Below are 12001 nucleotides of genomic sequence, written 5' to 3' on the forward strand. Positions count from 1 at the left end.
TTGAATCTCTCTGCACATACGAGTGGTTGAAACCAATATTTTTGGCTGGGGACAGCTATTTTAGCGCACAAACAGCAGTAAATTAGCCGTCTGTGAAAAAGGGGGGGGGAAGCATGCTTGGAATCTTCTTGCTCTTCTCCATCGTGCAGCTCACTCTGGCACAGGGACTACTCGTCACAGACTGAACAGGACCGCTCCAGAAAAAAGGCCAACTTCATCTCGTCGCCGTCAGCGCTTCCGTCGTTTGGTGACGGCTCAGGCTAGCCGGGACGGCCTCCGAAGCGCGCCGACGGCCGAGCCGCCCGCGGGCCGGAGGGGCAGAGGACCGGGGACGCTTGCGTGGGGGGGGGGCCCCCGATCCCAGACCGGGTCGCGGGGCGGAGACCCCGCGTTTCGGCTGAACACGCAGCCCGAGAGAGCAAACGCAGGCAGTGACACGCGCGCCCTTTTCCTGATGTGATGAAACGCAGCTCTTCTCTCTGCACGGCAGCCATAACTTTGCTTTTTTTTCTTTCTTTTTCTTTTTTTTTTTTACATTGCCGAGAAGACGGCCATAATTTCCAGGACTCTTATGACACAGCAAGCTAAACATTGCCGATAAGAGTACCCGGCAGACAGACGACAGGGAGGGGGGCGGCGGGGGCAAGAATTATGTAAACAGATGACACAGGGGTATCGAAAAATACATAAATCCAAGGGCTACAGCCCTGCTTTGTACATCGACACTAATTTTGGGACTAATAAAGGGATGGCTGATAGCATTTTGTTTGATACGAGCATATTTTGATAAGAAAAAAGGCTTCCGTGCTCAATCATGATGTACTCGTCATAAAGCACCCTATTAATTCTCACTCCGATGCCCTTGAACTGAATCCAATTCTATACTTCACCTTATTGCAGTGCTGCAATATGGAGTTTGGTGATGGCCAAAATCAGCAAAATACGCAAAGTGAAAAAAAAAAACACTGTTACTCATTGCTTACATGAATAGCTTAAGAGCAGTCCTAGATGTGGTCGTAAGTATTTCATAGCCCTCTTGGGATTCTTTTTTTTTTTTTATACTGTGAAGGCGAGCTGTCGACCTGCTGAACTATCACAGGAAATGAAACCAGCTGCAACATTACACAACTGCAGGGGTGAGAAGACCAGAGGTTCCATGTGACAAACCTACACAAGTTTCCTTTAAATGCGTCCCGGGCGCTGACACACACGTACACACAGTGTCAGTGCGAATGGCAGCTGAGTAATCTCAAAGCTATGGTACTGTGACCTCACTATTTCCACCCCCCCTCCACCCCCCTCGCCAGCTCAAAGGTTCCCCTGACCGATCCACACTTTTTGGGACTGAGCTGCTGCCCCTAGAGTCCTGTGGCCGCCCACCCACCCTCGACAGCCGAACTCCCCCCGCCCCTCCCCCTGCCCCTCCCCCTCCACACGGAGCCCCCGCATCGCGTGCCTTCGCCCTCACAGGACGGGCAGGGCAGGCAGTGCTCCGAATGGCGGTAAGCCCCCCCTGTGTCCCCGTCCTTGTTAAGCAGCCATGGGGCCTTCCACCCCCACCCCGACCCCCCACCCCCGACCCCCCTCCTCAGCGCACGGCGCGTTCCGTCTGTCCGCCCGTACAGAACTACCCCCAGTCGACGCCAGTAAAAGTCCATCTGGGGCCGAGCGGTTCCCTCCCCCCTTCAGTCACACATACTTCCTGGATTAATGACCTTCCTCCATCCAGATGTTGCTTTGCAGGGTGTGAGGACTGGAAGGGGGATGGTGTGAGAGAGTGAGTGAGTTTGTGAGTGTGTGTGTGCTGGGGGGGGGGGGGGCGGCTGGGGTGTGGGGAGCTGCTCAGCACATCTCCTTAACCCTCGATCTGCTGGGCTGCTCAACATCTGTTCTTTCCAGCGCTTATTTCCAGTAAAAAGGGCTCTGAGGAGATTACCGTCACATTTCCAGCTCTGGGTGTGATGCAAACGGTGCCGCGAAAAGGACCCCCCCTCAGTTCCCGAGATTACCGTCCATCTCTGCCTGTCGAGTCCGGTTTGCGAAACAAACAGCCATCAGGGGAGTCTCTCCAGTACAGAATTCCCCTGGCAGACGCCACTTTGTTTGGCCACGGTTTTCTCGACCGCACCCGAAGGTCGACCCCTCCTCTCCCCAGTCCACCAGCCTCCCGTGTCATCTGGACGAGCCGTGTGGCTGAGCGTCCAGTGTGGCCTATATTCTGCTCAAAAAACGCCCAGCGTCCGACCGCAACCCCGCCAGACGCAGGTCCCGGGGCCCCACTCCTGGCAGGGGTCTTCTCCCGGGCCTTGACCGCGTAGCCCAAATTAACTTCCCATTAGCTCCTCCGACGGCCGGCCTCCCATCGATTGGGCACAGATGTACTCTCTCTGCGTTGAGTCAGACCCGCCACCTTGGTGTGGACGGCGGAAAGAACTACACGCCCTTTGTTCCAGGAAGCACCGGTGGTCAATGCAAAAAAGCTACGGTTGAGGACTTAGCAACCTCAAGTGAATGGAACAGACTCCAATAGACTCCGCCTTTTTTGTAACATTCTTTCATTTTGCTCACTATTGAAGGAGTAGAAAATGGTAGAAAACACACGAAAGAAAGTACAAAGAGAAAAAAGGCAAACAAGAAAAAAATTAATAAACTTCTGAGCACAGAAAAAGTTGGTTAAGTTAAGTCCTAAATTGCAAAGGAGAATATTCCAAATAATAAACCAGACATATTCCTCATCCATCAAACTTATTTACGTAATTTCCATTGCATCATGCATGGTGAATGGATATTTAGCTGCGTGCGTTGAAATTGAAATACGTCCCAGTATTTTTAGCCCAATAAATTTAAACTGGTGTAAGTCACTGGCCTGCCATTTCAAATCTGCTGACCCTGGAACATCTATAAGAGTTTGACTCCTCTGGTATTGCCTTACACTTACCTACAATGTGTTTGCCTGTAAACAAACAAGTGAAAATGCTCATCAAATCTGAGCACTCGGTTCCGAGTCAGAAACAGAGGAAGAAGCCTTTTGACGGTTGCGCGTTTTGCTGTACCCCATTTGGAGCAACAGCAACAAATCACCTCTCCGAAGAGCCTGGATGACTGACACTGATTACATGCAGGTAGAGCACAAGGCCGATAGCGCAAGACGTACACGCTCTATTTTTCTTCCCCGCGATGCAACTGATCGAAGAGTCCGCGCTATGCCGCCTACGTGACAGCGCATACAAAAAAAAACAAACTTTCCGGCAAACAATATTTTACACTGGCTAAACAAGCCTGCTTCTGCTTGACCTCCTCTGGTTCAGGGGCAAGCCAATGGCCCTGTCTAGAGTTTGCAAACACACGGTTGGCCGGGGTCAATTTTGGCGTGGAAAAGACCTCTGGCTGGACTCAGGTGCAGCTGTCCTGCGGCTAAACTGGGTCAGCGGAAGTTCGTCGCAAGTTTCTCAGGCTCAAGGAACAATTACGTCTTTGACCCGTCACTGGGGAGGAGGCAGGGCAGCGCGGGGACGGGACGAGACTGAAAGCCAGCGTGACGTCAGCGCGCCTGACTGCTTTGTGGTCCCCGCAACGTCCTCGAAGCGGGGGTTTGAATACAAAAAATGGCACTGACCGGATTTGGGGTTCAAGTTATTGCACATCTGGCCAAACTGACTGAAATAGCAGGGCTATAAAGATAATGATATTAAATGAAAAGCATTTGCTGAATGACAACGACTGACCATCGTAAATTCAGTCTAATTACGATCTGTTACAGAGGGCAGGAAAGCCTCAGACTAGCAGGAGGCTTTAGCCGCATTTTGTGAGTCATTTACGCGGCACCGACACGACTGCCTCAGCGCACACCAGGGGAGGCGTCTGAAACAGACACGCAAAAGAAGGCTGACTTCACCGAAGCAGAAAGCATTTAAAGTGTTCCTTTTAACAAATGCCTTACGAGTACCGCAACGTGAAAATTAAATCAATCCAGAAGGTGCTCATTGGACGACGTCCACTCGCCAATTCATCCACCCGACCGAGAAAAAATTTCAAATTGCCTTTGGTAAATTAGTGTGCCCGTACTGGGGACAGCGTGCTGAAAGGCAAGGAAAATCGAAATGTTCCAAGTTGAGCGAAGGGAGGCCATGTTCCTCAGAAGTTACAGCTGGTATGTGCATCAAGGTTCCCTTGAGAAACAGCTCAGGTGGGAGGAGCTCTAGGACTGCACAGGAAAAGTGGAAAGTAAAGCAGTTTGGATGACCCCTTTCTCTACGGCAGCCGTGGAGTCAGACTAGGAGGGACGGGAGCCGACCTGGCTAACCAGGAGCGTCGCGGCCGTCTAACCGCTGCTCTAACTGTAACCCCCGCCGCCGCACACCGAACGCTGGCGTGCGTCCAGCCCCACACCACCGCCTGGACTTTGTCTGCAGTAAGCCAAACAAACAAGTTCCAAACTGCGTCTAACTAGGCTACATCTGGTTGCTCACTGTGATCGGCCATGGTGACACAACTTCTTTCTTTCTAACTGTGTTTGGATGCATTTTAGTGAAGACCGAGGGCAGACAGACAGTGTAGTCCAGTGGCTCCCAGATTTTTTGGTGAGGTTGCCCTTTGGTAATATGAAATTTTTTAAAGCCCACTCCACACACACACACACACACACACACACACACACACACACACAAACACATCCAGCAATGCGCCTTTTCCCTTCAACCCTCACCACCCCCCAATTGTACGCCTTCTCTCTGCACCCCCCACTTTGGGAACCGCGGGTGCAATCACACGGCTTTCTGTCTCCAGCTTGCACAGAAGTCCATAAGCCTGGATTACTGATGCCACTGGGCTGAAACACAGGTGAGCTTTAAAACAGAAATACAACATTGATTTAAACTAAGCAAGGCAGACTGGCAGTAGCCCTACAGTACAAAACTGGAAAACTCTCCCTAGAGATGTAAGGAAGTGACATTTAATGGGGGGTCTCTAGAGTTAGACGGAAGACGCCCACTGAGGTGGAACTACGATAATAGTGTCCTGTACACATGGGGTTTAAAAGTCAGAGAGCACGTTTCTTTCTCAGTTTTTGTTGATATATGCTAACCCTGGTAATACCATCCAGTCAAAGGGATGTGCTTTGGGCACACCCAGCAGATTACACATCAGCACAGGCTGAGATTAAAGACGCCTCTCTGCCAGTGGGCAACAGCAGGCAGACAGCACATCACATTCAGACCTGGAGGCTACCATTTCATGAATACAGGAGTGCGCTTGTTGACAATCCTGTTAAAAAATTTTTTTAAAAAGGTGTGCAGCGTTCCGAAAACTTCTCCTGTCCCCAGCTCATGTGAATATTTTCACGCGTTTGAGAATGAAGTCAAGAAAGGAGCAGGCGCTACTATCCATATTTCCGTGCCAGTCCTTACTAGATGGTGGTTCGGGCAAATAAACCTACCAAATAAACACACCAAATTGTCCAGCTGGTTTTCAAAAACCAACTATGGCAAGGATTTCCTTTGATCAACCATTTGTCATGGCCACTGAACTCTGACACTAAAGGAGAACACACAGCATGCACTCAGGAATACTGAAAGTGAATGTTTTTGTCCTTCCAGGCTGCTAATTAACTACGCTCTGTGGCAATTAAAAGGGGATCCCTCCGAAGAACAAAGACCATTTAAGTCCAATTAAAATCAAAATATATGGGAGGCATATGTTGATACTGTAGTTTCTCCTCCTCTAGGAGAAGCTAAAAAATAAGAGGTTTCTTCATTAAAACGATCCGTCTGGAAGCAAAGACGTTACTTCTCCTGATGTCATGTTAAAACCGTCCCTCCATAATTGTCATTTTCGTTTCATCATAGGGGATTTGCCCGGTACGGAGACTGCAGACCTGAACGACTCAAAGCGCGTGCAATCAAAACTACGTAATTGCCTTTCAAAACCAAAATAACGAGTCGTAGTTTTCTGAGTTGCAAACAACAGACATACCATTGTTAAAATGAGATCATATTTAAGGAAAAGATCTGCATTATGCACGTTTTGCCACAGAACTAAACAGCATTGTTAACGTCGATTCAACTGTAGCGTAAGCGTGTCTACGAAAATGATTAATTTCAAATTGCGGTTTCATTTGGGAATTAATTCAATTCTGCGAAATTCCATCCAGAACTCGATACAAAAGCACTCCCCCTGCAATACCCTGTTGCAACAGCGACACTGTTAACCCAGATTAACGCGCGGAAATATCATTGCGTCCTTATTTAGCACAAAGCTACGCATCCCAGTTCCTATAGCAAATATTACAAAACGTAGCCAACATGCCTCAATAAGGACCACGAAGGCGATCGACTACTCAGAGAGCATGCACTTTGTGCAGATCCCTATACATCTGAACATCAAGGGTGAGGGGAAAGGGCGCAAAGCATGTTCTCCTTGTCTTTTTAAAGGGAAATTAAAAACAAAAAGGCTTTCCGTTAATGTCATTGTGTATAGAATAAGGTAGACAAAATGCAGTGAGGCGGATAATAAGTTAAATAATATTTTATAAATGCAAAACGAATGGTTTTTAATCATTACTAAAATGAGAAAAATGACTTGCGGACAGAAGACTGTTAACAAAAACCTGACACTTCCACGCATACGCCCTTTTCCTTTATTACACCAAATACCCTGGGAGGCGCGTGCATAATTGTTTCCAGAAGTTTGAATTTGCAGCGACGTCTTGAAGTGAATGCAAGCTCTTTTTTGGTGGCCAGTCAGCGCAGTTGGCCGCCTGTTGCATGTGCTCTGCAACAAGGGTCGCTTCTGTGTCACGAGAAAGGACACTTGTTGCATGTAAATAACGGGTAATTGACTATGCGAATGATACATGAATGCAAAGTACGATGGTGAAAAGTGTAGCTGGCCGACACCGATTTTGGAGCGTATTTGCATTATAATGGTGTTGCAAGATTTTTGTTTCACCACTCGCCCCTGTAAAACGAATGGAGGCCATTTCATCCGGGCAAGCAAGGGCTCGTGAAGCCTAAACTCCACTGTATCTCGATCGCAAAGCAGGTTTCAGAAGAACCGGTGATTTAAAATGCCAGCTTTGAACGGACTAGCCTACTGACCACGCATCACCACTGGAAACCCGTAATCGTGCATTCGGCATTAAATATACAACGCCAGTTGCATAAATTTCCCAATTGCACAAATTAATTTAAAAAATATAAGCTTTAGAATGACCATACTGCCAAAAAAATACCCCATAGGCAGGCACAGGGTAGGCTACGTGGATGATGGATATTTATGTGTAAAACGCCTTTTAGATAGACTACCCGAACCCATGACTAGGCTACTACCTTCGCTTCGGTACTATCGCCACGCTTACATGCACGATTGCATAATAACGAAGGAAATATAACTTGGTCGATGGAAAGCGTGGGATATAGCCTATACCCTTCTCGTATGTGTAGCCTAACCAATGTTTCTTTGCAGTTTAGGGTCTAAAAGTGAACGGCCACACAGGCATGTCAAAGAATGAGCCATTGATCACATGGAAACGCAGAACAGCGGCGAACCTATATGAGACCAGGCCGTTCCATTTCATCCCGTTCTACGCAGACAGTCTATACTGTGTACTAACAAGTAGCCTAAGCCACGGAAAACACTTCGTTATAACATGAAAGCTAAGTAACAATCCTCTGAACAATGAGCGGTCATGTAGATACAGATCTAAAATATATATATATATAGCCTACTATATGCCGTGAATCGATTACCCCTTTCACTACCTCAAATGCTACTTTAACAAGTAATAAACAATTAACTGTTTACGTGTATAGCTTAGACAGATGTGGTCATACGCGTCGCGTTCATAATTATCCATGTAGAACATCCTTATACAACTGATACAAAATAGTGCCATTGTTACATAGGCTACGGATACATAATTACCACTACATTTGAGGACGTACTCAAAGATCAAATACAAGGGAGAAAACAAACGAATTTTTAGTTAGCTCATTTGATAATTCTCTTTCCCCAAATGGTTGCGTGGTTGGTGGTTTGCTAGTTAGCTTAGCTTACGTTAATTTCATGAACAAGTGGCATGCATTACGGTGCAGCCAGATCGGCTAGCTACGATGCAAACTGCGTCGCTTTTAAAATTGGTAGGCTATACCATCCAAAAATAATATATGAAACAAATGTGGGAAAAGTAAACATGCATCAGTTAGACTAAATAAATCAGTGATACTTACCACCAATGGCTGTACCTGGAACGATAACCTCCGAACTGTGCAAAAATCCTAGGAAAAGCAATCCTGCAGCGAACATGTTTGTTACGGAAGATAACATTGTTCATACGGATTTAAAAAAAATAAATGGATAAAAAATAAAACCAGAACAATTAATATTCCACACAACTGGACCGCTTTTCTGGTCCTGTCCAGCAGTAGCTAGCTGGGCACTGTACCCCCAATGTTTTTGTATGTGCGCCCTCCAACACGCACAAAACGCAGTAAATCCTGTATTCTCTCAATGATTAAAATGCGTGTTTCCAAAAAGAAGGGAAAAAAGCTTTTAGCCCTAAGAGGCTACGGTTTGCTCTGATGTGCGGCTATCATGTAGCCAGTGTATTGATCATCAGCTAGCTTGCTTGCTAGCCAGCTACATTTACCAATAAAAAATGAGAAATAACCGGGGCGGTCAGATATGGGGCCAAACCATACGTTTGGGAGGTGGAAAACGTTTCCTTTGTTTGTATTTGTGATCTCCGTGACAGCTGATAATATCGTTCAGTGCAAAAAAATAAAAAAATTAAAACGCGTTTTCCCTCACCACCCCACCGCCTCTGTTGCTGGTGGTTACAGATTGAGCGGAGGACGAGGTCCAGGTTCGGTACAGCGGGGTTGCTGTATGACGTCACTCTCTCCAATGATAAAACGGAATTCATTCAACGAAAACTCAACGCTTCTGTCTGTGATTGCCTTATATACTCCACGTGATGTGTTTCACCAAACGAGAGGTGAATGCGTTGAGTACACGTTGAAAAAAATAGAATCAGCCCATCTTCCAAAAAGTTGGGATCTGGAGCTACGCGGCATTTTTCATGTGCGCAAGCGCTTGCATTGCCGTGTGCAGTGTTAATCAGCCCATTAAAAAAAAAATTGCGTACTACTTTAAAATTGTTCTCTTATTCGTTTGATTTAAGCATTTTATTACAAGCTTTGGAACCAACGACCTTCTGAAATGTTTGTAAACATTTGCAAATCAAATATAAGAGTGGTCTGTTATATTGGCCAGGTCTCTGCAACACGCAAAGTATGTTCTGTAGCCTATGTTTACATGTATTCTGCATATTGTAACCCATACGAATGCATCTCATAAATAATCCAAATTATATCAACAGATTGTAAAGGTTAAAGTAATCATTTACATTTGTCATATCTACACCAAGCATATCCCTGATTTATTGTTTTGTTTTATTTTATTTTATTTTTATACATTAAAGAATTAAGAAACACAAGTAAGATAAAGTTACTGGCACTTAGTTGTCACAGTTTAACCCATGGTTATTTTCTTAGATATCTTCTAAAATCACCCCTTCTGCTGAATAATACCCAGGCTGAATCCATTTGAAAAGGTCGTTAAGATAAGATGGTTCATGTATAGTGACCTTCATTGTCACTCAGTGACAACATCATTGTATTTTATCTGACAGGATTACCAAGTAAATTTCAAGGAGAGCTCTGAATTTCATATAATCCTAATGCCCTTCTGTACCTGCTCCTCCACCATATTTGAATTTAAACTGAAAGAATTGGCTCTTACAGAGTCAGCTCCGCCAGGCTGCCACATGCAGACCCATCACAGAATCCTCTGGTCATGTTAAAACACCATTACATTCGTATAAATCAAACACAGTTAAACTCTTATTATTTATTATGGTCCCATTTCATCAAGTTACTAATTTATAGTTATATTACTCATGTATATGGTGGAATATAACTGCTCATTCAACTTTTGGATAATAAAAAGTGAATAATTGCAACAGCTGTATATAGTAGGCTATGCCATTTGGGGTTTTTTTGTCATAAATGTACTGTTCTGCACTAGTAGACAATGTTGATATGTTGTATGTATGTTATGTATTTTATGATGTTTTATGTCTGCATCAACCATGTTACTTCATCCAACTTAATTGCCCCATGGGGGATACATTCTGCTGAATTCAGCTCAGTTCAGCTAAATTCAAATAAATAGAATTAAACTTGTGACATTACCAGCATAGGCCGTGGGAGACAATAGATGGAGCTTGTTACTGTTACCTAGGTTGCTTTTGCACATTACCGTAAAATGCCAACAAAACAGCTCATTAGCAAAAGTACACCACTTTCTCTTTTGTTCTGGTCTTTTCTAACATCATTAAACTAGAGGTTTTGAAATGTTCCTTTCATCCATTCTACATTAGTCTACTCTTTCTCTGTGTGTCTTGCAACTGATTCCAGGTTTGGCTGCCAATAAACTCCACAAAAGGGCTAAAAAGCTTTAAAAGCATAGCCATTAACAACATCTTGATCACAGATGGGCAATTTTTGCAGGCTGACGAGTGACAATGATATTCAACTAGCGTCCAATTTAAATATATGGGCAACCTAATCACTGTTATGAAATATGCGCGATAATTGCCTGTTGTAACAAAAATCTTCAGTAACACATTTTTTCAGTCTAAAAATGGCTAATAAAAACAGCTTAGTAGCTACAAATGACTCGGTGTCTTTCACAGAATGAACAAATCAAATGTGAAGCACAATTTTGTTGGAAGGCAAAAATATCAATTACAAACCCTTTTTGAATCAAAGGAATGCCATTCGTTCAGTCTAAACAACCATTTTGAGATTCTCAAATTTTGTTAACACAAAAATTTAAGTTTAGGGTGTGCCTGACTGTTTTTGACACACGTGAGGTGTCTGTAAATGACCCCCAAACCCTGCGGATCTGTTCCGAGTAGCAGTCCAGATATGTGAGGTATGAAAAGAAAACTCCCATGGAAATAAAATGTGGTCGCTCTCAGCTCACATGTCCTTAAAAACAGATCTTGTTATTCATTCAAGACTCGGTTCTTGGCCCAGGACAAATGAATCACCATACACGTCAGGCAGTCCAGATGTGTTCAAGCTGGTTCGAGAAGACTTGAGATACAATGGATTGTCCACTTGGTGGGGCTACTGAGAACCAGGTTTGAGAGGAATACGTGTTTTACAAACATGTGAGGACCAGGACTTGTCTTGTGTGATTTCAACATATCATTCTATTTCACTTGAACAAAGGATCTTGTGCCCTGTGCGCCTAATTTTACATCATTGCTAATCTGTATGGATGCTGGCTTTTGATAATCAATCAGCTGTTGTAGAGCTTCCCTTTCAATTGAATTCTGAAAATCTATGCCAACTTTACTTAAGATTTCATGCAAATAGTTTTGAAAACCAACCCCCTTTTCATGGTGATTTGCTGTGTCGTGTTAAAAACGTGCATTGGGGTATACGTTTGTGACGTTGGGCCAAACACAACATTGTATTAACCCCTTATTGAAAATGTACACTGAAATCAGGGCCTATGATCTGTAAGTACATTCCAGGTAGACCTGAATTTTATTACAAATTCCAGATGACTCATCATCAGTGTTTGGTTTCAGGGGATGTTTTTCATTATTTTTATTGAAGAGCAGTTCAATTCAACACAGGACACACTAGCATTTATACGTTTTGCAGTCACGCAGGAAGAACTGATTTACAGTAGAGCTCTCGGCTTTTATGACGAGGGAATTGAGGTTATGAGTTATGCGTCACACTCACCTGATTTAAATCCTGTCCGTAACCTCCAGAACAGCATAAGGAGAATCCTGGGATCCTGCAGGAACTCTGCTGTAGCCATGGCAACGGTTTGTGCCAGTGCAGGAACGCCTTCGGACTTAATTTGAGAACACACTACAGAGGTGCAAAGGAGTCATCAAAATGAAAGGGGGCCCTGAATG

At 44.7% G+C, this 12001-nt stretch overlaps 1 protein-coding gene across 3 annotated transcripts in view; it reads right to left on the bottom strand.

Annotated features, from left to right (window-relative positions):
- Positions 1-8852, bottom strand: part of LOC135237410 (low-density lipoprotein receptor-related protein 1-like) — a 159733-nt gene extending 150881 nt beyond the window's left edge. For all 3 annotated transcript variants that reach the window (XR_010324817.1, XM_064304541.1, XM_064304542.1), the window contains exon 1: positions 8226-8852. Coding sequence is in view for 2 of the 3 variants with exons in the window: in XM_064304541.1 (XP_064160611.1) it covers positions 8226-8322 (97 nt within the window). In the remaining variant the exon portion in view is untranslated. The remainder of the gene's footprint in view (positions 1-8225) is intronic.
- Between the last annotated feature and the right edge of the window lie 3149 nt (positions 8853-12001).

This window comes from Anguilla rostrata, chromosome 13, assembly GCF_018555375.3.
Source record: "Anguilla rostrata isolate EN2019 chromosome 13, ASM1855537v3, whole genome shotgun sequence".
NCBI lineage: Eukaryota > Metazoa > Chordata > Actinopteri > Anguilliformes > Anguillidae > Anguilla > Anguilla rostrata.